This window comes from Setaria viridis, chromosome 2 (assembly GCF_005286985.2).
Source record: "Setaria viridis chromosome 2, Setaria_viridis_v4.0, whole genome shotgun sequence".
In the NCBI taxonomy this organism is placed as follows: Eukaryota; Viridiplantae; Streptophyta; class Magnoliopsida; order Poales; family Poaceae; genus Setaria; species Setaria viridis.
In genome coordinates, this window is record NC_048264.2 from 35,509,721 (window position 1) to 35,531,148 (window position 21,428).

A 21,428-nucleotide genomic window follows, 5' to 3' on the forward strand; every position below is an offset into this window, starting at 1 on the left:
TGACACTGTGACCCCATCGATCCCAGAGGCCAGAGCCATACAAGCCTGTCCTGCACGCCGGCTTGCCCAATGCCCAGCCACAACCCCACAAAACCCATCACAACAAGCTAGAGGGAAAGGCCGGCGCGCGAGGGATTGAACCCAATCCGAGACCGGCATAGAGATTAGGTTGTTGGTACTACAAGGGCGTCAGGATGAGAGTGGCGGTGGTGGGCGCCGGCGTGAGCGGCCTGGCGGCGGCGCACGAGCTGGCGCGGAGCGGCGCCGGCGCGCGCGTGACGGTGTACGAGAAGGAGGACTGCCTCGGCGGGCACGCCCGTACTGTGGCCGTCGAGGACGCCGCCGCCGGTACCGTCCACCTCGACCTCGGCTTCATGGTCTTCAACCGGGTACGCACCATTGCTCAACCACTCGCCCATTCCATTACGGCCGTAGCTACACCATGCACTAGTCTTTCTCGTGCTCCGCGGCGTATCCACACGGGCATTCTGTGCCGCTGGCTTCAGCAGCTAGCTGTCCATTCTGTGCTATGTACCCTTCAGCAACCAATAATCCTTTGTTTTCAAATTAGCTAAGATGATTTCCATTTCCGTTTTCCTCCTGTCCATTTTTCGTTTTCGCCTTATTGTTCATGGCAGATAAAATGGGTATCTGGAATCATGATAGACATATTAATTATGAAAAAAAAACAGGGGAAACCGGGGGGTAGGGCGTGAGACAGTGAGTGCAAGCGCAATGCGGCGACGTGGAGGCGGCGGTGACCTTACAAACTCACGTGGCCACCAGCAAAACATGAGAGGCAAATGTCATGGATTCCCCCGGCTTGGCTTCCCTTTATCTAGTACTTTATCCGACGTTCCCCATTTGCACCATACTATATTCTACGACTAGTCGCCTTCCTTGCTTGCGATGACCAGTGGCTAATGCTCTAGCCTCTAGAAGACTAGCGTCATTAGGCGTGCTGTCAGCCTCAGCTAGTACCCCGGCCTGCCCAGCAGCCTCCGCATAGCTCTGCCCCCACTCGGTTCCTTGATTCTGCATTAGGGGGTGTTTGGCTGTTAAAATTTAATACATGTCACATCGGATATTTGATGCTAATTAGAAGTATTAAATATAGGCTAATTACAAAACTAATTGCACAGATAGAGTATAATTCGCGAGACGAATCTATTAAGCCTAATTAGTCCATGATTTGACAATGTGGTGCTACAGTAACCATTTGCTAATGATGGATTAATTAGGCTTAATAGATTCGTCTCGCGAATTAGCACAGGGTTCTGCAATTAGTTTTATAATTAGCTCATATTTATTCCTCCTAATTAGCATCCGAACATCCGATGTGACACTGTTAAAGTTTAGCATCTCGTATCAAACAGCCCTTATTGCAGTAACAATCAGTTCTACTTCTACATGCAGTGACACTATGCATCTCTGTAGGCATGCTATTCATTGGTTGGTCCCAACCATGACCTTTCCTTGTAAAAGGACAAGCATGTACTGTGCTGTGATCCCCTGCCACGCTTGGGCCGGTGGTGTTGTCGGTCTCACAGCTATCACTGTTATCAGTTTAGAGGGAAGGGCATGGGAGTACACTAGTTTGGCGATGGTGGCACACAAGATGATAAGAGTCATTAGATTGACTCGGAACTCATCCAAATAAACTAATCTAGATTTAAAGCATAGACGGTGGGGGAAAAAAGTAGTAGTGACAAAGAAACGTGGTTCAGAATTTCGGTCCTACCGGTCATCATCACCACCGACAAATGCTCGTACCGGTAGAATTCAGTTTAAAATTCTAAATTTCATTTAGAATAAATTCGCCAAAAAATTCGGTCGGCGTTTTGCATACCAGTGCCCTCCCAAATTTTTGCGCGGATCAGGTAGGCCGAACGCTGCAAACGCAAAGAACAATTACAACTACGTCCAGGAAGGCAGGAACAACGACCCCTAAAACTTTCCACGATTACAAGCGGCTGACATGCAGTATATTCACACGACACAGAAGCCATCGCTAGCGACTGCACTGCACCATAGATTGCGACTCTGCCGTAGCCGCCGGCCCGCCGCCGCTGCCTGCTGCTTCGGTGTAGCAGCCTGGCGAGAGCTGCTACTGCTTCTGCTAAGGAGTTGGACAGAGCTCCTCGTCGGTTCCTCCTGTATGAGGTCAGGACAGAGCAGCCGCTTGGCTAAGCTACACGGCTACACGAAAGAGCAAGCAGTTGCTATACGACAAGGTGGCAATTGACCAGGTGGATGCGGTGGATCCACGCGAAATGGCCTGCGGCCGTGCGCTCGTTTGCCACTTCGTCGCGCCCGACGGCCGTGCGCGTCAGGCATACGACGGGAAGGCCTACTTTCTCTTTGCGGGGATCAATAGCCCTAAGGCTGTTTGGTTGACCTGTAGCTTTTAGAAAAGCTGAGCTGTGAGCTAGAAAAGTAGCTGTGGGAAAGTAGAAGGCTGTTTGGTTAGAGCAGCTGTGATTTTTGAATAAACAGTCAAGTGGACCCTACATGTCATCCACAATCCACCCCACTCCACTCTCTTCCTCTCTCACTAACGAGCGGGTCCCCTTCTTCTTCCTCCCCAGCCACTCCCTAGAAGCATCACTAACAAAATGGGCCCGAGGTCTACTTGACCCTAGCCGGGTCAAATCGAGCGCCGCCGGTCTTTGACCGGCGATTCCCCGCCGGCGGTGAGGTCTCTAGCAACGAGGCCTATGTCTACGCGACCAATACGGCGAGACGCATCCACGAGCCTAGTCGTTAGGGCTGGACGACGACCGGAGCACAGCCGGCGACGGGCGGCGGCAGCATTTGATTGGATTTCTGGCGACTACGCCGGCGGTAGCACGGGGAAACGAGCGCGGGAGCATCAGGGCATCACCTTGAGTCGGTTTGTGTCGTCCCTTGGAGAAGAGGTGGCCGGGATGGTAGAGCTCCACGGCGAGGTCGAGCTCGGGGCGGCACGGAACTGGCAGGTGGGGAGCTTCAGTTTTCCGGTGGTTCAGTCGTGGCGGGTGGGGCGGGCGACCAGGTGGCGGGCTGCCGGGGGCGTCGGGAGGAGGCGGACGGGGACTATACGGGGGAGGAGGTGGACGGAGGATTGCGCGTGTGGGAGAAATAGAACGGGGGAGAAAACGAACCGGTACTTTTATAATCAGTGGCATATGGGTAATTTTTTCCCCAAAAGTACTGTAAAGCAGGGGAGAAGGTGCTTTTGGTTTTGTATTAGAGCACAAGCAGCTTTTAAGCAAAAGAACGTATGGCTTTTAGGCCCTTTGGTTAGCTTTTAGCTTTTGCAAAAGTATAAACAGGTTGGAAAGTCCAACAAAAATCACCGAAGTGCGGCGTAGTGAACCGTCAGGTCGTTCACGGAGAAGTCCCCCATGGACATCCAGGAATTCGGGAAGTGCTCTCCATGTGGCTCAAGGTGGATGGCTGTGCGCTCTAGCGCATACACGTCGCCGCAGCCAAGGATTGGCGAACGGTACCAAGGTATGTACTATCCTCAACGAGCTGCGCAACCACATATAGTGTCAACTTCTGCACCGAGGGTATAAGGTTTGCCTGACGACCAGCAATTCAGGTTCAGGTCGTCCCTTAAACTCTGGCTTTGCCCTCCTAGTCCGTATTTGTACCATGCACGGTTGGTATCGTTCTCAGTGGGTTAACTTTAGCAAAAGGCTACATGTTGATAAGCTACTATGCAAAACCACACTCTACAAAATCTGATCAATGGACATGACTGCAACTGACAGGCCACACCTGCACATGAGCGACACACAGTAATTGCCTCTGTAGTGCGAGCCAACAAAATTTTGCAAAACTGCACATCCACTGGCAAAGAGAATTAGAATAAGAAGAGAAATTGCATGCGTAAAGTATGTATCCACCTGTCAGAGCAACTGGCTTGCATAAGATTTGATCTGGAAACTACCATATAGTAGTTCTGTTTCCAGATCAAATCTTATGCAAGGCAATGCACATCATGATATGAGGTGAGCGCATTATTCAGATGGCCTCTGTTTATAATCCACGTGAGCCCTAACCAACCTCACATTAGAGTTTGTCCAGCTCAGGTGGCAATTGCTGTGGCACTAAAATGTTGGAAAACCTTATCACAATCCATCAAAAGTGGTGGGATGGAGCCCCTTGATCAACTTGGTTTAAGACAAGTGAAATGATAACTTAGTATGGGTTTAAAGTACATTTTCCAATAAGTGAGAAGTTTTGTGGATATGCGCGCCACGATTTACAATTTTGACTTGCGGTGCACCACTTGTGACATGAGTTTTTGTTTAACCATTTTGGATTTACTTGTTGTGAACATTGTGTTTTCTTATGTCGTAGAACTTGAGACATATAAACGCACCAAATGGCAGGTAACATACCCGAACATGCTCGAATGGTTTGAAGGACTCGGGGTGGAGATGGAGATATCCGACATGTCCTTCTCAGTGAGCACACAATTGGGGACCGGCGGCAGCAGATGCGAGTGGGGTAGCCGAAATGGCATCTCAGGCCTCTTGGCGCAGAAAAGCAATGCAATCAGCCCTAGTTTCTGGCGCATGATCCGTGAGATACTCAAGTTCAAGGACGATGCTCTCAAGTGATAATACATCTTGATCTCATTCCGTGCTAACTAGCATTAGCTGGTGCACTGCATACTTAGTAGTCTACTTACTAACAGTATATAATAACCCAGAACTGATACATGTGTTGCAGGTACTTGGAGGACCGTGAAAACAACCCTGACATGGACCGGAATGAGACTCTGGGGCAATTTATTCAGTCTCATGGATATTCCCAGTTCTTCCAAGAGGCTTACCTCGTACTCCTCTATTCTCTATTTATCTGTATGTTTTGAGTTTGTGGCAAATTAAAACGGCATATTTTCTTTGTTGCAGATCCCGATCTGTGCGTGTATATGGTCATGTCCATCTCAAGGGGTTCTGGGATTCTCTGCTTTCTTTGTGCTCTCATTCTGCCGCAACCACCACCTTCTTCAGGTGAACAAAGAACAAATTCACTAGCAATGCTGAGTTGCTGACTATATGGATGCTAATTTTGTTTCTTTCATTTGGATTGTGCATTCAGCTGTTTGGTCGCCCCCAGTGGCTCACTGTCAAGGGTCGTTCGCATACCTATGTGCAGAAGGTGCTGTGCTGTAGTCCGTTTTATCTCTCTCCTTTCCCCCAAAAAAGAACAAATTAAAAAAAATGATTTATCAATGCAACTAATACATAATCAGCAGGTAAGGGAGGAGTTGGAAAGCTTGGGTTGCCTAATTAAAACCAGCTGCGAGATTAAGTCTGTTTCAAGTTCCGATGGAGGTATTGCCAATGCAAGCTCTCCATCCATAATTTCTTCTAATTATCATCTGGTGACTAATCCAAAACAAACGATCGATGTGACGATGTTGTCTTGTTTGCGCAGGTCTCAGGGTGACAACAGTTGATGGTTCAGAGGAGACGTATGACAGAGTCATATTTGGTGTCCATGCGCCTGATGCTCTAAAGCTGCTAGGAGCTGAAGCAACGCACGAGGAATTGAGAATCCTAGGTGCTTTTCAGTATGTCTACAGGTAATGCAAGCTATACGCTACAGGTCTAGGTTTGTTTGGTTGGATCTGATCTCCATCTCCATCTTCACTGCAGTGATATATACCTCCATTGCGATAAAAGTATGATGCCACGGAGTTCGTCAGCTTGGAGTTCCTGGAACTTCCTGGGGACGACAAGCAAGGGGGTTTGTGTAACCTACTGGTTAAATCTGCTTCAGGTACGTATCTTACCTTAACATGGATAACAGTAACTAGAAAATTATTGTTGCAACTTAATGTATATTTGTATATATTTTTAGAACATAGAATCTACAGACAGGCCTTTTCTGGTGACACTGAACCCTCCTCATGTCCCGGATCATGTCTTGCTCAAATGGTACACTAGCCACCCTGTCCCATCTGTGGCTGCCGCAAAGGCTTCTCTTGAGCTTCATCACATTCAAGGAAACAGAGGAATTTGGTTCTGCGGTGCATACCAAGGTAAGTTACCCCATCAATTCATTTAGCAATACATACAGTACTCACATCAGAAGAAATAACTTTAACAAATTTTTCCATGAGATATCCTGACTTGTGGCTTTTGCTGAAAGACATTGGAAGATTGTGTCTTGCGGAAAACATACACACTTTTGTAGTGTCCAACAAACAGAGATCAATTTTTTTGGCATCTTTCAGCGAAAGGCACGAAGTAGAAGTGTTCTCTTGCAAAATTTACCAACTATTTCTAAGGATATCAGCAATTAGAGTAATGTGGTTAGGTCTGAAATGTATGTCTTTTCTGCTTTACTAACAGGTTATGGTTTCCATGAAGATGGACTCAAGGTACTGTACTTACCTGCGTAGCACAACCTGCCTACTTAAATTTTCAGACGGAATATTTTACTTTTGTGTTTCCATGTACAATTTATGTTGGATATGTGATACGTCTTCCGATATAACATAGAGACTGATGCGTGCGTGCAGGCTGGGAAATCTGCAGCTCAAGATTTGCTCGGTAATAAGAAGGGCCTTCTGGAGAACCCAAAACAGATGATCCCATCGTGGACTGAGGCTGGAGCACGTCTTCTGGTAGCAAGATTTCTTGGCCAATACGTATCCGTCGGTAACTTGGTGTGAGTTCTTCCACCGATTGACAAATTTATCACAGAAATGTCTAATTGTGACTCCTGTCACCTAATCAATTCTGCTTGCAGTTTGCTTGAAGAAGGAGGCACTATGTTCAGTTTCGGTGAAGCAGGCAAAAAATGCCATGCGAAATCTGTCCTGCGTGTCCATGATCCCATGTTTTACTGGAAGGTTCTCTTTTCTCTTCTCACCATTCTGGTCCAATACCTTTCCTCGCTCAGATCCCTCGTGTCAAGTGAAATACATTCTTCAGGTTGCAACAGAAGCAGACCTTGGCTTGGCAGATGCCTATATTAACGGTTATTTCTCTTTTGTTGACAAGAGAGAAGGTCTTCTGAATCTTTTCCTGGTAAGTCAACCTGATAATCTAGCTATTTAAGTAAAAAATTGGCACATGCAGATTTATACTCCTAGATACTTGTACATATATATAGTGTTGTTTCCTGTTTAATTTGGATTACATCATTCAACCATTTCTCTGCAGATTCTCATTGCAAACAGGGATGCAAACAAGAGTACTAGCAGTGGGACCAGTAAAAGGTTACAGTCTCTCCAAATTTTCCCTTTTAGTATATATGAACTACGGCACTAAATTCTACCTGTCACTGCTAAGCAATCATGTACATGTGTAATTTCTATGGTCATCAGGGGTTGGTGGACACCCCTGCTTTTGACAGCTGGGGTCGCCTCTGCTAAATACTTTCTCCGCCACATTTCAAGGAAGAATTCTGTCACACAAACACGTCAAAACATCTCTCAACATTATGATTTGGTCAGTAGCGCTAGCGCTTCTCATTATGGTTTAGGTTCCCATCTATGTTTACAATAGCTATCAAATAATATCCTCATTCATTACGCCTTCCACAACAAGTGCATATTCACCCGCTTTTTCTCTCAGGTTCACTGACATTTGTTTTCTCCCTTGCTGCATTCATTCTTTTTCTTCTAATGCTCATGCAGAGTAATGAATTCTTCTCACTTTTCCTGGATCCATCGATGACTTACTCTTGTGCCATCTTCAAGGTTTGCCTTGCAATCAACTAGCTAATGCCACTCTTAAATAACTTGTTCGTGCATGCTGATCCTTGATATGGTCATGGCCTTTTTGTTTGGTAGACGGAGGATGAAAGCTTAGAGGCAGCCCAGCGACGTAAAATTGGCCTTCTAATAGACAAGGTACTGCATACTGAAACTACCAATTCAGTTAATATTGTCTGATAGCAAATGATTGGATATATATGAACGCACACATATATATTATATGATCTGTTGGATAACCAATATAGTGATAATTGCATGTATATTATGATCTGATGGATCACCAATATATTATATGCTAATTGATCATAGGCTAAAGTCGAGCGGGATCACCATGTTCTTGAGATTGGTTGCGGCTGGGGCAGCTTAGCGATCCAATTGGTGAAGCAAACTGGCTGCAAATACACTGGGATCACATTATCTGTGGAGCAACTACATTATGCGCAGAAAAAAGTGAAAGAAGCTGGCTTAGAGGTTAGTGTGAATCAATACTCTCCTTCATTCCGCTAAGCCGTCTTAGTTGAGTTTATTTTTTAAAAAAAAATTGACATTGATTATGCATTGCAGGACCACATAAGCTTCATGCTGTGTGACTATCGTCAAATACCAACTCGCCGCAAATACGACAGGATCATATCTTGGTGAGTACTACTGTGTGTGTGTGTGTGTGTGTGTAGAGAGAGAGAGAGAGAGAGAGAGAGAGAGAGAGAGAGAGAGATTTAGTTGATTTCTTGCTACGTGACGACTTCAGCCATCAGTAGCATACCAGCTCGATTTACTTTCCTGATATACATGACTGAAATATATAACGAGGGACCTGATGGATGCGTGTAATCAAATCTGCTGATGGATCAGTGAAATGATCGAGGGTGTTGGGCACGAGTACATGGACGATTTCTTCGGCTGCTGCGAGTCCCTTTTGGTTCAAGACGGCCTGTTTGTCCTGCAGGTAATAACATATATACATCAATGAACTCTATATACATTGCCGTGGAGTCAACCGCATGATTCATGACTAAATTGCACGGATGCAGTTCATCTCGATCCCAGAAGAACGGTACGAGGAGTACAGGCGGAGCTCGGACTTCATCAAAGAGTACATCTTCCCCGGGGGCTGCCTCCCTTCGTTGGCCCGGATCACGTCTGCCATGTCCGCAGCATCAAGGCTCTGGTAAGCGGCATCGTCCTTAGTCATCATTGATCGATATAATCCTTGCTTGTTAACTATGATCGATAACGATCCCATCTGGTGGAGCGCAGCATCGAGCACCTTGAGAACATCGGGTACCATTACTACCCGACGCTGATACGCTGGAGGGACAACTTCATGGCCAACGAGGAGTAAGTGAACAAACAGAACGAACTTGCACAATGCAATACATGACCATTGGCTTGTATTAACCAGTGATGCGTATGCTGCTCCGTTCCTCTGCAGCGCGATTTCGGCCCTGGGCTTTGATGATAAATTCATCCGTATCTGGGAGTATTACTTCATATACTGCGCCGCCGGTTTCAAGTCGCGGACACTTGGGAATTACCAGGTACGTGCAGTAAAACTACGTCAGTCCATGGATATACTAACAGCATATACGTACAAGTCGAGTGTAACATCGACCTGAACATGTGTTTGCAGATTGTGTTTTCCCGCCCTGGCAACGACAAGCTGGGCGACAACGACCCTTACGCAAGCTTCCCGGCAGCCAATCAAGATAGCTCATGAATCGTCTACAGTGGCACGTACATTGCCTGCGCGATTTTTTTTTTTTTTTGGAAGGGGTACGTGTGCGATTGATTCAGCAGCAGCACGCCACTATTCATTCGGTTAATTCTTCAATTCCAATCTCACATGGATGTATGCGAATTCAATGCAGTGATTCCATGGATATATATAATTATATTTTTATATATATATACATATACATATATACATATATGTGGTGTGGTAGCTGGATCGGTCCGAGCCTACACTTCAACTTGAGCCCCTGTATTCGCGATCGAATTGATCACGCAGTACTGCGTGACTGTGTGCCGCTAACTGACTGTACTGTAGCGGAATCATCGCATTGCTTCGACCCATTTGGATGAGTGTCCTGTGAACCTGTCCACAGCTCTGATCCTTCGCTTTCGGTTCGTCCAACATCGATCCAATTCAGGCATCATGGCCGGCTGGGGGGCGGGCACGGGGGACGGGAGCATTCAGTGTCACTGGATGCATCATGACGTGTGCTGTACTGATCGAGCCCAAGAACTTACGTGCGTTGGGCGTGGCATCAGCGTAAATGGAGTTGGTGGTGCAGTAGTTTCGTACTTTGGTGTGCACCACAAGGAGTGCAACGACGTGCACATGCAAATTCATTGAGCCGCCAGCGGCTGCCACTGGTCACTGATCCCGGTGTCGATCGATCGGTCCATATAAACTCAGCACCTCCACCTCATACAGTCATACTTGTATCCATCTGCAGTCAGCTAGGAGCAACAGAGAGCGAGCTAGACGCGTAAGACACATGCCGGGGCTCATGACGATGATGGCATTGGCATGGGCATCGTCATCACCCTCGTCAGTGAAGCTTCGCTTCGGCAGCGGAGGCGGCGGCAAGACGACGACGACGAGCGCGATGCCGCTGGTCACGAAGCGCTCTTCTTCGTCAGCACACCTCCTCGGCCGCGGCCGGGCCCTGGCAGCGGCGGCGGCAACGGCGACCGCCGCCTGTGACGAGCAGCGCCTGCAGAAAGAAGAGCTGCTGATTCGCCTGGACAAGGAGAGGTGGGTGGAGGAGCACATGCTGTCTCTGCTCACCCCGGTGGCGGAGGCGTGGCAGCCCGCCGACCTCCTGCCCACCTTCGCCGCCGCCGCCGACGAGCAGCGGAGCCAGGTGGCGGAGCTCCAGGCCCGGGCCGCCGGCGTGCCCGACGAGCTCCTGGTCTGCCTCGTCGGCAACATGGTCACGGAGGAGGCGCTGCCCACGTACATGACCATGGGCAACCGGACGGGCGGCGCCGCCAACGACGCCACCGGCTGCGACGGCAACGGCTGGGCGCGCTGGCTCCGCGGCTGGACCGCCGAGGAGAACCGCCACGGCGATATCCTCAACCGCTACCTCTACCTGTGCGGCCGCGTCGACATGAGCCAGGTGGAGCGCACGGTGCACCACCTCCTCCGCGGCGGCATGCGCATCCTCGAGCCCTCCTGCCCCTACCACGCCTTCATCTACGGCGCCTTCCAGGAGCGCGCCACCTTCGTCTCCCACGCCCGCACCGCGAGGCGCGCCGCGCTCCACGGCGACGCCTGCCTCGCCAGGCTCTGCGGGGTCGTCGCCGCCGACGAGAGGCGACACGAGGCCGCATACACGAGGGCCGTCGCCAGGTGCTTCGAGGCCGACCCGGACGCCCTGGTGCGGGCGCTCGCGGCGGTGATGCGCGCCAAGGTCACCATGCCCGGCCAGTTCATGACCGACGGCCGCGACGACGACCTCTTCCAACACTTCTCAGCGGTGGCGCAGCGAGCGGGGGTGTACACGGCGGCGGACTACGGCGACATGGTGGAGCACTTCGTGCGCAGGTGGGGAGTGGCGGAGCTCGCGGGGCTGTCCGGCGAGGGGCGGCGCGCGCAAGACTACGTCTGCGGGCTGCCGCGCAAGATCCGCAGGATGGAGGAGCTGGCCCACGACCGCGCAGCCCAAAAGGAGACCCAGTCCGTAAGCTTCAGCTGGTTGTTCGACAGGCCCGTCCGTTTGCACTGAAACTTAGTTTGAGTTGGAGGCCCATACCTCTCCTCAACTGAAAAGGCCCACCTACTGAACCTTCCTGGAGTACCTGGTATTGTATTGTGCCTATATATATTGTAATTAAGCCTGGCTGCATATGAAGCATACAACTATAAATGTGCACCTCTCGAAAACAAAGTATGTAGGTTAGGCCAACTATATATGAGCCTACCAAGTTCCTGTGCTGAATAAAGCTTGAAGAATTAGTACTAAAAATAATGAAATTGCTGTTAGCATTCGTAGATTTGCTGCAGTTCATGAGTTCGCAGTTGATGAACCACTCTCAACACTATTGCCCAAGAACTGATTCCAACAGTACAACTATATATTTACATGTATCAAATCACTGAGTGCAGTGTGCTAAAATATGATCCACCCACCCATACCTCACTCAAGGATGATACTCTACTGACAAATCATACCTCTGCGGATACACCCTTGCTCAGGTTCATTACTTGTATTTCTCCATTATGCGCCGGGCCTCTTCAACAGGATCTTCCGATGGGTTGCCACCTGTTTCATCCATCCTAGAGCCAGAGGCCTCCTTTGGGTTCATAGCCAGGAAGCCAAGATATATAAGCCCCATCATAGCCTGCGATCACAAGACAAATCATTTGGTGGTATCAGGTACCATCAAAACTGAAACACAGTAGGGAATGGACATTCTTTAGCTCTAGTAAATATGTCTGTTATTAAAAATGCAGGACACATTTGCGTTGTCAATTAAGTGACTGTTGTTCTTACATGACTAAATGTCATTCAATATTGTGCACAGCATGTTGCTGACCGATGGCACTAGAATCAAAGCACAAATGTTGTGATTGCATACCAGCACAAATAATGCAGTGGAGACAACGGATTTGAGAAGGAAAAGGGCAACCGACACAGCAGCAAAAGTAACACCTATCCTCGCGATTGGCCGTGGAACTGAACCCTGTCACATGTAAGAGAGAGAAAATCAGTCCAATTTCAAAGCTTGACAAATCGCAGAGCTATAGTTTCTTGTTGTCCGTATATTTTTTTGAGAGCTAAGAATATAATGAACTAGGAAGGGATACATACTGGGACAAAATTACTCCCTGCCTCCACAGCATCAGTACCAACCCTCCATGCTGTTTGAACAGCTGCTATCATATATGCAGAGTGTTAAGACAATAGCAAAATAAGCTTTTTTTAATATATTTCAGTACGATTAAAAAAACTGGACAGCATATGCTACTCCTAGCACTAGAAGGGTAGTACAAAGGCATTCATAAAAATACATGTGACCCAACATCAGGGATGTTGGTAAAAAGATATGCAGACAATTTCATCAGGGAACAAAACCAATGAGTGGTCAACAGGCAAGCAGCATTTAGTTCAGGCAAATGTTTCATTTTAGATATGCATTCAGTACAGTTTGCAGCTCACATTCAACGCTTTGTCCTAAAGACCTAAACCCTGAAACCCGATCGCAGGAGCTGCAATGCATCCTGAGAAGGGGTATAGAGGGCATGGACGGAATTGTAGCAGAATCAGATTCACGTGTGTTTGTTGTGCTGGAAAAGCTTTTTTTTTTAAACAAGTAACAAACCAAGAAATTTTTCAGCAACATGAGGTGTTGACTATCTCGTTTGCCAGTGGCCCTTAGCCTGTCACCCTACAGAAACATAGTCATCTTAGTGCAAGGAGATAAGGAATGGAATCACAGACACCGGCAACATGCATCAGGTGAGCCCCGTTGTCCTTAAATCAGCAGTGATGAGCGGACAATGCATCGATGCTTGACCGTGACTTCACTAGATCAGTAAGTGCTCCCTATGTAGATTTGACCACAATATGGTTATGTTTAATGACAAACAACACGCAAGTGATTGCTGGTGGGCTGGATAAATGTTTCAGAGTATAGTTCGATACAATACCGATTTTGCAGTTACGGCGAAGAATACTCCACCTCGTGAAAGAAATTAACGGCTCCCAAGTTCTCTTCATAACAATAAGGGGAGAGAAGAGCGAAGCAGGATACTTTAGCCTTCAGGTACGGTACCTCTGGCGAAGTCGAACTGCGCGTATGCGACGACGAGGCGCGACCTTCGAGGGATGGGATTGGGACTGGGACAAGGAGGCGGCGCCCGCCGTGGCACGTGGATGGAGATAGGCGCTACGAATGGAGAGCGCAGCGAGGATAAGCTGCTCCGGCGGGCGGCGGTAGGGGGGAGCCAGGCGGCGGCCACGGCCATGGCCACGGCGTGGGGAGAGGAAGCGTGGCTAGAGGCTGGACGAGCGGTGGAAGTGGGATAGGGCTGGATGGGCTTCCAACGAGCCTATGGTCTTACGGGCCGGCTCGACACATACTCTCGAGCCGACCGAGCGTCCCAGCCTAGTTTGACTTTGACCTTCGATGAGGCCATGCTAAATCATACGAATTGGAAATTTGAGATGGGATTAGTGTAGTTTAAATGCTTGTCAAACCAAACGAATATACTAGTCTAAAAATAAATGTTTGTATTTTCTTGCATTGTCCTTATATTCGCCGGTTTTTGCGTCACACTAATATCAGTACTCTTAGACGTTGATGGGTTGAAAAGGATTTGAAAATTGCACTCGCCTGGAACCATCTAGGCACAATGCGCAGGTAGAAAGATAGGGACAAATTTTGGTTTGGAACTGGACGCGGAATTCTAAAGCTTCAGTGCACTTTGTCAACTTAATTACAAAAATTCATGAACAGGATGTGCCAAATCTTGCAAAGATACAATACAATGCAGTATGGAGATCCTGTTTTGCTGATGCTACTACCACAGAATTATTAGACCCTAGAACTCCCCAGCTTGCGCTCGAAGAGGCGGCGCATGAGGTAGACCTGCACAACGCTGGCTGCAACTAGGCCAGCTGATTCAAAGAGTGCCTTGTGAACTGCCCTCCTGCTCATGTTCTCGTTTACTGCATCATGACATGGAACGAAAACATTGCACTTTTAGCAACAATAGATGCTTAGCTGGTATCAAATTTGTGCCAGAAGAAATAATGGAAAAGCAAAATGCTAGGCGTCGGCATTCTCAATCATGAGAACAAATATGAGGTTTACACAAAGTATGATTGGGCAGCATTCTCATGCTGCTTATTAGTGGAGTGCATACAGCATACGAGTTCTCAAAATTGAAAGCCAGAAAGACCTCCCCAACTTCTTGTGTTGTAGTGACTCTATCTGAACATGGTCCTGTTGGCACCTAATGCTTACATATAGCAGGCTGAGCCTCTTAATTCAGGGACGATTGAGAACAAGACAAAGTCAGTCCTGTATTAGTTGCAACTTTTTTTTTATCTTTTTGAGGAATTGCATTTTTTACGAAGTATTGACTAAAAGCTCTGAACCGATATTTAGAAAAGGAAGAGAAGATAACAGGAAATCCTTACATATTACAACGGATCGGTATTCAGATAAAAGAGCATGATAGGAAGGACTTACATATTGCTTGGCGGTCAGTTTGGGCCTCTAACCAGTGCTGTTCGAACTGAATGTTGTAGAGGACCTCATCCAACTTCGCAATTTGTTCAAACAAAGGGCCAAAGTGCTCTGCATTTTTGGAGAAGAAAAGGAATTAATCCCTAATATGTTGCTTGTTTGACTACTTCAAGGAGACTATGGAAACCCAATCGTACCATCTTTAGCATGCTGGTCAAAATATGAAAAATGGCCGATGTGCACATCAAAGTCAACACTTTCATGGTATGGTGACTTGTTAGTGAAGCAGAAGCGATGGACACCTCGCTTGTGAACTACGAATTCGAACTTATCGCTAGTCTTGTCACGAGAATCATGGATTTGATCACCCCTAGGATCTTTAACCTGCCATAAATCAAGACTGAATCAGCCAGTGGCGGAACCAGAAAATTTTCAGGGAACATGGTGTAAACCTCATTATATACTGAGCTTGATCTTGGCCATCAACAGTATATTGCCATACTTGGCAACATAAACCACGTTAAACTATCAAATCACTTGCACCTCAATTAAGTCTCCTAATTTTAAGTCTATTGCTTCATCTAAAGGTTTTGAGAATAATGTTTTCTTGTAAAAAGAGCGATGCATCTATGTCTCTTTTTTTCTTATTAACAATAATGTTTAGGTATACATGAATAACACGATTGTAGAGATCTTTGGATTGATAAAAAAAATTAGAGAACGGGGTTTGGGATAATTGGATACATTGAACTAGTATAGCCTGCGTAGTTCATGCGTGTGGGCTACCTGCATGCTAACATAAGATAAGCACGAGAAGCACCAGACTGCAGATCGCATTCTGGCATCGTGCTCGCGATTTATGTCGGTCACCGGCAGTGAGGGTTGGGCGTGCACCTGCCTTTCGCAGCCACGCTCCCCTGTTACTTTGGTTGCTGCCCCTTCGATTGTGTCAAGGTTTCGTGAAGTGAGACTGTGACGAGAAGCCAAGAAAGGTTTGTTTGATTAATCAATTCTCAATCGATTAACTTCTTGTGCGGTTGTGCCTGTACGGTGGCATTCTCCATGTGACCATGTGCCTAGCCGGCTGCCCCCTATTGGCCACTGAAACTGTTACTGATGAAGAGGGGTTAGAATTTTTCACCGGCGTTAGCACCCCCCCCCCCCCCCCCCCCCCCCCCCCCTCCGCCGTTGGAATCAGCTGTGCAGTGGACGTGCTTACAATAATAAATAGGTTACTTTGCACAAGAAAAATGAATTGCTTCTGCTATGCTGTCAAAAGCCAAAAAAAAAAAGTACATCTGAATGAATCGCTGCTGAATATTATAAATTCAGAAAGAAAATCAGGGATGACTTGGCACAAATCAACAGATAGGTGCCGGTGCGTCGATTTGATATACATACTACTCCCTCCGTTCATTACAGGTCGTTTTGGTTTTTCTAGATACATAGATATTATTATACATCTAGATATGGAGTATATCTAAATGCATAACAAATCTATGAATCTAATAAAGCTAAAACGACCTATAATTTGGATGGAGTAATTTATTTGTTGGAAATCGATCTTAACTACGCAGTAGCCTAAATGGTAACCAACCAATCCATCCACAATAGAAGAGATTGTTTCGACAGTAGCAAATCAACGATCCCAGCTGAAAAGGAGTTTAACTAGAAAGTTGGCATCAATGGTAGTTTGATATGGAATGCGTTAGATGCACACCTCGTTTCTTTCGGATTCATGACCCGGTGTTTCAATCGTCAGACAGCCAAGATGAAGGTACGGCCGAAAGCAGGCAACAATGTTACCTAAAACTGGGTGCAGACTACAGAGAGAAAGGAAATGGACGAGAGAGGAAGCGAGGCCATACCACAAGATCCACGCCGTCCTGGGTGTAATGCCACGGCGTGTCCGCCTTGATGACAACGAAGGATACATGGACGGTATCCCCTTCGTAGTCGACGTTGTGGGAGAAGCACTCCTCCCTGTCGATCACGAAGCGGATGGCCGCGGCATCGCGCAAGAAAGCCACGAGCCACAGGAGGACCAGGAACACCCCCGATCCGAGACCCCTCCTGACGACGACCCCCATCGCCCTCCTGCCAGGAAAAACAGAGCTGTGACAGATTAGACCGTAATGGCAGCGTGAACATTCTGTTTCTGCAGAACTGAACACCAGCTGAAGAAGGAAGCCAACCCCAAGTCCGGGTGGATGGGGACGCCGGCGAGAGGTCCAGCTGCGGTGGAAGGAAGGAAGCCTGGATCTGGACGGAGGAGTCGTTTTCGGAGCTCGCCTTGAGGACTCTTTCCGAGATGTATATATCAAGCTTTGCCCGTCTCCTTCGCGGAGGTCGGGAAGGCGGCAGATTTGCTTGATTCCGTGGAGGGGATTAGAGGGCACGGGAGCTTGTCTTTTCGTTGGGCTAACGGCTTCTCCAGCTGGGACTCGGGACGAGCCCGGCGTGAGGTCCACGTGCACTTACGAATACCGGACGTCAGTTGACAAATGGATGTATCGGAATGGACAATTGTCATCCTAGGCCTAACATTTGTTACTCTGTCAACATTGCCACGCAACCGTGCAGAAAATTATTCCTTATAACGCAATTGTGCAAGCAGGCAACAGCACTGGCAAGATTATGAGAAGATGTAGCATGACAAGAAACAGCATGAATGATCATCAGTAAACCTCAGCAATGCAGAGTTTGTAGTAAATCAATTTTGCAAGCAACATCATGTATGGGTCTTCAGCAAACCTCAGCAATGCAGACTCGCAGAGAGATACGTTAGCAGAGCACATGTCAAAGAGACTTCGAGGCTCAAAACATCTCATAAACACTGTAAACTCTTGTCTTGCATAGTTTCTAGACATGGTCTGGCAAACGAAAACATGTGAAACTAGATTCAGGAAACCACAATACGAGTGCACAATTCTCATCAGCTCTTCAGGTCGAAACAAGGAACTACAGGCGGACTCAGCAGGGGATAGATAATCTAGGTCATCCGCTGTGCAGCCTCCTTGGCGAGCAGCTTTTCCCTGGCCTTGGTCTTCGCTTGCGACTTGGAGCCCATGATGCCACCTCCCCACTTCTTCCTGACCTCGTCGAACTTGTCGTTGAAGTTCGCCTGGAGTAGAATTGAGTCAGCTTAAGAGCAGAAACATCATAACCATATGATATCAATCATACTGCGATATGCCGTTCTCCCTACCTTAATAGCCTCCAAGATCTTGCTGAACTCAAGCTTGTCCTCATTCTTGACAGTGGTCAGGCACAGGACAGATGCAGTCTTCTTGTGAACAATCTGTATATCATTATTTGTAAAGAATGAGCATCTATTTCAACTACCCTTCAATCAAGCCACCAGGCTCAAAACAGTGTAGGCAAGAACATACCGATCCAAGGCGAGCCTTTCCTTTAACAATGCAGTAAGGGACCTCCATCTTCCTGCACAGGGCTGGAAGCCACACGACCAGCTCAATAGGATCCACATCATGAGCGATGACAACAAGCTGGGCCTTGTTCTGGAGAAAAAAAAAAACATCATCAATGCTTGTTGCTATGTAATTGTTCCCTTGGTTGCAAGTAGTTAAGTGAAACAGAATATATCTTACCTGTTCAATGAGGTAGGTCACATGGTTAAGGCCATATTTCACAACAATTGGTTTCTTGGCCTCAACGGTTTTCCCTTCAGCCTCAGCCTGAGCCCTCTTCAAAAGCCTCTCCTTCTTGGCAGCCTTGTCCTCAGGGCGGTACTTGAGAAGCATCTTAAACAGGTTGGTAGCTGCAAAGATAGAGGTTCACATCAGAGATTTCCAATCCACACTTTATTTTTGGAAGAGTACATAACTCGTATAGAACAATAAAAAAGCAAGCATCAGCAACTTTAGAAGTGACTGTCTTAGTTCATGCATATCAACCATAATCAACTAGAACAAGAGTGTATTTATCTTCTATTGACTACAACAAGGTGGCATGCTAATGTCTCATCTTTTAGTTTTTCAGTAGCTTCTATGCACACATCTGCCTCTTTTAGAGGCATGGTATTCTATCATATTTGCAGGAAAATTCACAACCCACAGGCATAACATTCTAGATATTCTTAGGTTGCAAAAACAGATATCTGTGACTCTAGGGAAAAAAAGGTGTAAGCACACGATGATGAAAGGCCTTGTAGAATCAAGGCAAGGCTCCTGCCCTAATTGTGATGCTCAAATAGGATAAAATGTAATACTGCAGCTGTACTCTAGTTGTCCAGGCTAAAAAAAGGATAAATGCACATAATAACAATGCCCTAACACAATATTATGATCATCATGCGAACAATAGTGAGAGAAACTTGTTTGCAGACATCAACTTTGCACGTTATCATTCTAATTTGCTATGACATAGTCATAACTCATAACGAGAGATTTCAATATTAGGGTCTCATCACGTACTCCATACTTGCACAATCAGATATTCTAGCAAACCCAGGTCAGGCTTCTATCCCTGTCTGTAAACCAGAGGGGAGCAGTGTGCAGTGCATACCGAGGTTCTTGTCGAGAGTCCGGGTGAACTGGTTGAGCGCCGGCGGCACCTTGAGGCGCTGCTTGAGGATGCGGCGCTGGCGCTGGATGCGCACAACCTTGGGCCACTTGACGAACCGGTGCAGGTCCTTCTTGGGCGGAAGCGCACCGCCAATACCGAACTGCTTCGGCCTCTTCTCGAACAGAGGGTTCGTTACCACCTGCACCAAGCCAAACGCAACAAAATCAGTACACACACTCCAACCATGGCACCACACACACCTGGAGCTAGATGGAAGAGCGGAGTACATACTGTTTTCTTCTTGGCCGGTACCGGCGCCTTACCACCTCGCTTCGGGGCCTGCAGATTTGTGATTCGAACTCTTAGCACATTACATGAATCATACACAGATTTGAGCAAGGTATCACCCTTAAACTACAAGAGCATCACGTGCCCCCAAGATCCACGAAACCACATTGAAACATCACAAAACAAAATCCCGAAAACCCCCAGGGTTTTCCTTCACAGAAAAGAGGTGCAGGCGGCGGAGAATCGGGAAGCACAAGCGGCGGATCAACGGCGAGACCGCACGTACCATTTCGCCGGAGGGGAGCTTGGCGTTCCGAACGGGAGACGACGGCGACGCGGGGGAAGGGGGAGGCGGCGAGTGGAGCTTGGAGGCGGAGAGGTGGTTCTATAAAGGATGCCTCGCGCCGAGTTGGACGCTCCCTGGCCGTCAGATGTGGGGTGGAGAAGCGAGCGAGGCGGTCTCAGCCGTCCAGTGCCGGGATTAGGGTTTAGGCGATGCCACTTGGGCCGCAGCCGAGAGATAGGTGGGTGGGCCTATATGGGCTGGGCCGTTTTTTCGAGTGGTTCTTGTTCGAGCCCATTGCTTTGCTACTTTTCAAATGAACCTCTCGCCGGTTCTACTATTGCGTATGCGCCCCTCTCAATGCTTGCGTTGCGCGGCTGCGCAGTTGCGCCATGGCGAAGAGGGAGAGAAGTAGCGAGGGCGGAGACTGGAATTCGGAGGGAGGAGGGTGATTCGCCGGTGTGCTCGAGCGCTTCCCGCTTTTCAGGTGAACTTCTCCTTCTGTGCTCGAGCGCTTCCCACTTTACAAAAAAGAAGTAATTGACTTCTTAGGCGATTAATATTAATATTGAATTGGTAGAACTGTAGAAGTGGTATTGTGCCTGCGAATTGTGATTTAGTGGCCGTACTGAAAAAGTCTGCTGGGTCAGTTGAAATTTGCTGATCCTGCTACCACTTGTTTTTGTTATTTGCAGATGCTACTTGCAAGGTTGAAATCTCCAATTTGCTGATGAAATTGAAAATGTTGCAATATTGGATTTGGTGGGTACTATCATTTGAAGCTCTCTAAGAAAGTGAAAATGTTGCAACCTCTGTTGGTAACATATCATAAGAAAAGATTTGCTATCACTTTCATTTTATGTAACTTTCAGTTTTGCGATTTTTTGAGTGGATTCAAAGTTCAAACACCCTTGTTCAGTGCTTGATGCTGCAATGTTCCTTTTCGGAATGAGATCCTCTAACTTTGCTCCTCTACCTTTGAGTCACTGCCACGTGAGCCCAAATACAGCAGGACCCACATGGCGGTGACTTAAAGGTAGAGGTTGAAAGGTAGAGGATCATCCTTTTTTTCACATTTCACAATTTTGTATGTTAAACTTTAAATAACTATGCCCATGTTCCTTGTTGTGACGACTTTGTAAAAAAATTCAAAGATTTGTCTGTCAAACTGTGCTTGCGACTTCAATGGCTCTGTTGATCTCCTTCAGGCTTATGCATGTTGACTTTGTTGCTGAGTCGCTACATTGACAGGTCGTTCGTTCACTGAAAGATTACGTCGACAGGTATATTCTTTTACTTCATTGACAGGTTATTCGCTCACTAAATTGTACCTTTTTCCAAATTTTCAGAGTACCCTATTTTCAAATTGCCTGTTCAACTTCTGCAATTTCTCAA

The 21,428-nt window shown here is 47.3% G+C and overlaps 5 protein-coding genes across 8 annotated transcripts; 2 read left to right on the plus strand and 3 right to left on the minus strand.

Annotated features, from left to right (window-relative positions):
- LOC117842353 (uncharacterized) lies at nucleotides 1-9,657 on the plus strand. Of its 2 annotated transcripts, none has more exons than XM_034722769.2 (24): nucleotides 1-389; nucleotides 4,383-4,609; nucleotides 4,726-4,831; nucleotides 4,908-5,009; nucleotides 5,098-5,157; nucleotides 5,255-5,333; nucleotides 5,437-5,584; nucleotides 5,658-5,781; nucleotides 5,863-6,043; nucleotides 6,357-6,385; nucleotides 6,527-6,675; nucleotides 6,757-6,859; nucleotides 6,942-7,037; nucleotides 7,173-7,228; nucleotides 7,337-7,460; nucleotides 7,649-7,711; nucleotides 7,805-7,864; nucleotides 8,039-8,200; nucleotides 8,294-8,367; nucleotides 8,582-8,675; nucleotides 8,761-8,897; nucleotides 8,987-9,067; nucleotides 9,162-9,267; nucleotides 9,360-9,657. In XM_034722769.2, the coding sequence occupies exons 1-24, from the start codon at nucleotides 195-197 to the stop codon at nucleotides 9,444-9,446; spliced, it is 2,643 nt and encodes an 880-aa protein (XP_034578660.1). In that variant the 5' UTR covers nucleotides 1-194; the 3' UTR covers nucleotides 9,447-9,657. The 2 variants fall into 2 exon arrangements, with proteins under 2 accessions (XP_034578660.1, XP_034578661.1); XM_034722770.2 differs by lacking the exon at nucleotides 1-389 and adding an exon at nucleotides 3,086-3,495.
- Nucleotides 9,658-9,855: 198 nt separating this feature from the next.
- LOC117842355 (acyl-[acyl-carrier-protein] desaturase 4, chloroplastic) lies at nucleotides 9,856-11,734 on the plus strand. Its single transcript, XM_034722771.2, has one exon. It carries the CDS (start codon nucleotides 10,231-10,233, stop codon nucleotides 11,464-11,466), a length of 1,236 nt encoding a protein of 411 aa, XP_034578662.1. The 5' UTR covers nucleotides 9,856-10,230; the 3' UTR covers nucleotides 11,467-11,734.
- Nucleotides 11,701-13,790, minus strand: LOC117842358 (uncharacterized). The gene is made up of 4 exons (XM_034722777.2): nucleotides 13,517-13,790; nucleotides 12,553-12,614; nucleotides 12,320-12,424; nucleotides 11,701-12,082 (listed from the first exon to the last, which is right to left on the minus strand). Exons 1-4 carry the CDS (start codon nucleotides 13,707-13,709, stop codon nucleotides 11,942-11,944), a joined length of 501 nt encoding a protein of 166 aa, XP_034578668.1. The 5' UTR covers nucleotides 13,710-13,790; the 3' UTR covers nucleotides 11,701-11,941.
- Nucleotides 13,791-14,123: 333 nt separating this feature from the next.
- LOC117842357 (transmembrane emp24 domain-containing protein p24beta2) lies at nucleotides 14,124-17,582 on the minus strand. 2 transcript variants are annotated; one of them, XM_034722775.2, is made up of 5 exons: nucleotides 17,131-17,582; nucleotides 16,804-17,032; nucleotides 15,133-15,319; nucleotides 14,939-15,046; nucleotides 14,124-14,412 (listed from the first exon to the last, which is right to left on the minus strand). In XM_034722775.2, the coding sequence occupies exons 2-5, from the start codon at nucleotides 17,023-17,025 to the stop codon at nucleotides 14,279-14,281; spliced, it is 651 nt and encodes a 216-aa protein (XP_034578666.1). In that variant the 5' UTR covers nucleotides 17,026-17,032; nucleotides 17,131-17,582; the 3' UTR covers nucleotides 14,124-14,278. The 2 variants fall into 2 exon arrangements, with proteins under 2 accessions (XP_034578666.1, XP_034578667.1); XM_034722776.2 differs by having other exon boundaries at nucleotides 16,804-17,050.
- Nucleotides 17,583-17,732: 150 nt separating this feature from the next.
- On the minus strand, nucleotides 17,733-20,148 carry LOC117842356 (large ribosomal subunit protein eL8y). 2 transcript variants are annotated; one of them, XM_034722773.2, is made up of 7 exons: nucleotides 20,037-20,148; nucleotides 19,754-19,801; nucleotides 19,463-19,661; nucleotides 18,547-18,716; nucleotides 18,328-18,456; nucleotides 18,144-18,236; nucleotides 17,733-18,059 (listed from the first exon to the last, which is right to left on the minus strand). In XM_034722773.2, the coding sequence occupies exons 1-7, from the start codon at nucleotides 20,037-20,039 to the stop codon at nucleotides 17,928-17,930; spliced, it is 774 nt and encodes a 257-aa protein (XP_034578664.1). In that variant the 5' UTR covers nucleotides 20,040-20,148; the 3' UTR covers nucleotides 17,733-17,927. The 2 variants fall into 2 exon arrangements, with proteins under 2 accessions (XP_034578664.1, XP_034578663.1); XM_034722772.2 differs by having other exon boundaries at nucleotides 18,328-18,716.
- Between the last annotated feature and the right edge of the window lie 1,280 nt (nucleotides 20,149-21,428).

Excerpts from the sequence above, each read along its gene's own strand:
- LOC117842353 (XM_034722769.2), top strand. The coding sequence starts at position 195 with ATGAGAGTGGCGGTGGTGGGCGCCGGCGTGAGCGGCCTGGCGGCGGCG. Across the intron at positions 6,044-6,356 it reads GTTCTGCGGTGCATACCAAG|GTTATGGTTTCCATGAAGAT; the intron begins GTAAGTTACCCC and ends CTTTACTAACAG. Across the intron at positions 8,368-8,581 it reads TACGACAGGATCATATCTTG|TGAAATGATCGAGGGTGTTG; the intron begins GTGAGTACTACT and ends CTGATGGATCAG.
- LOC117842355 (XM_034722771.2), top strand. The coding sequence starts at position 10,231 with ATGCCGGGGCTCATGACGATGATGGCATTGGCATGGGCATCGTCATCA.
- LOC117842358 (XM_034722777.2), bottom strand. The coding sequence starts at position 13,709 with ATGGCCGTGGCCGCCGCCTGGCTCCCCCCTACCGCCGCCCGCCGGAGC. Across the intron at positions 12,615-13,516 it reads GCAGTTCGACTTCGCCAGAG|CTGTTCAAACAGCATGGAGG; the intron begins GTACCGTACCTG and ends ATATGATAGCAG. Across the intron at positions 12,425-12,552 it reads CAGGGAGTAATTTTGTCCCA|GGTTCAGTTCCACGGCCAAT; the intron begins GTATGTATCCCT and ends TACATGTGACAG.
- LOC117842357 (XM_034722775.2), bottom strand. The coding sequence starts at position 17,025 with ATGGGGGTCGTCGTCAGGAGGGGTCTCGGATCGGGGGTGTTCCTGGTC. Across the intron at positions 15,320-16,803 it reads AGGACGGCGTGGATCTTGTG|GTTAAAGATCCTAGGGGTGA; the intron begins GTATGGCCTCGC and ends GATTTATGGCAG. Across the intron at positions 14,413-14,938 it reads AACTGACCGCCAAGCAATAT|TAAACGAGAACATGAGCAGG; the intron begins GTAAGTCCTTCC and ends GTCATGATGCAG.
- LOC117842356 (XM_034722772.2), bottom strand. Across the intron at positions 19,662-19,753 it reads TACCGGCCAAGAAGAAAACA|GTGGTAACGAACCCTCTGTT; the intron begins GTATGTACTCCG and ends GGCTTGGTGCAG. Across the intron at positions 18,060-18,143 it reads AGATCTTGGAGGCTATTAAG|GCGAACTTCAACGACAAGTT; the intron begins GTAGGGAGAACG and ends ATTCTACTCCAG.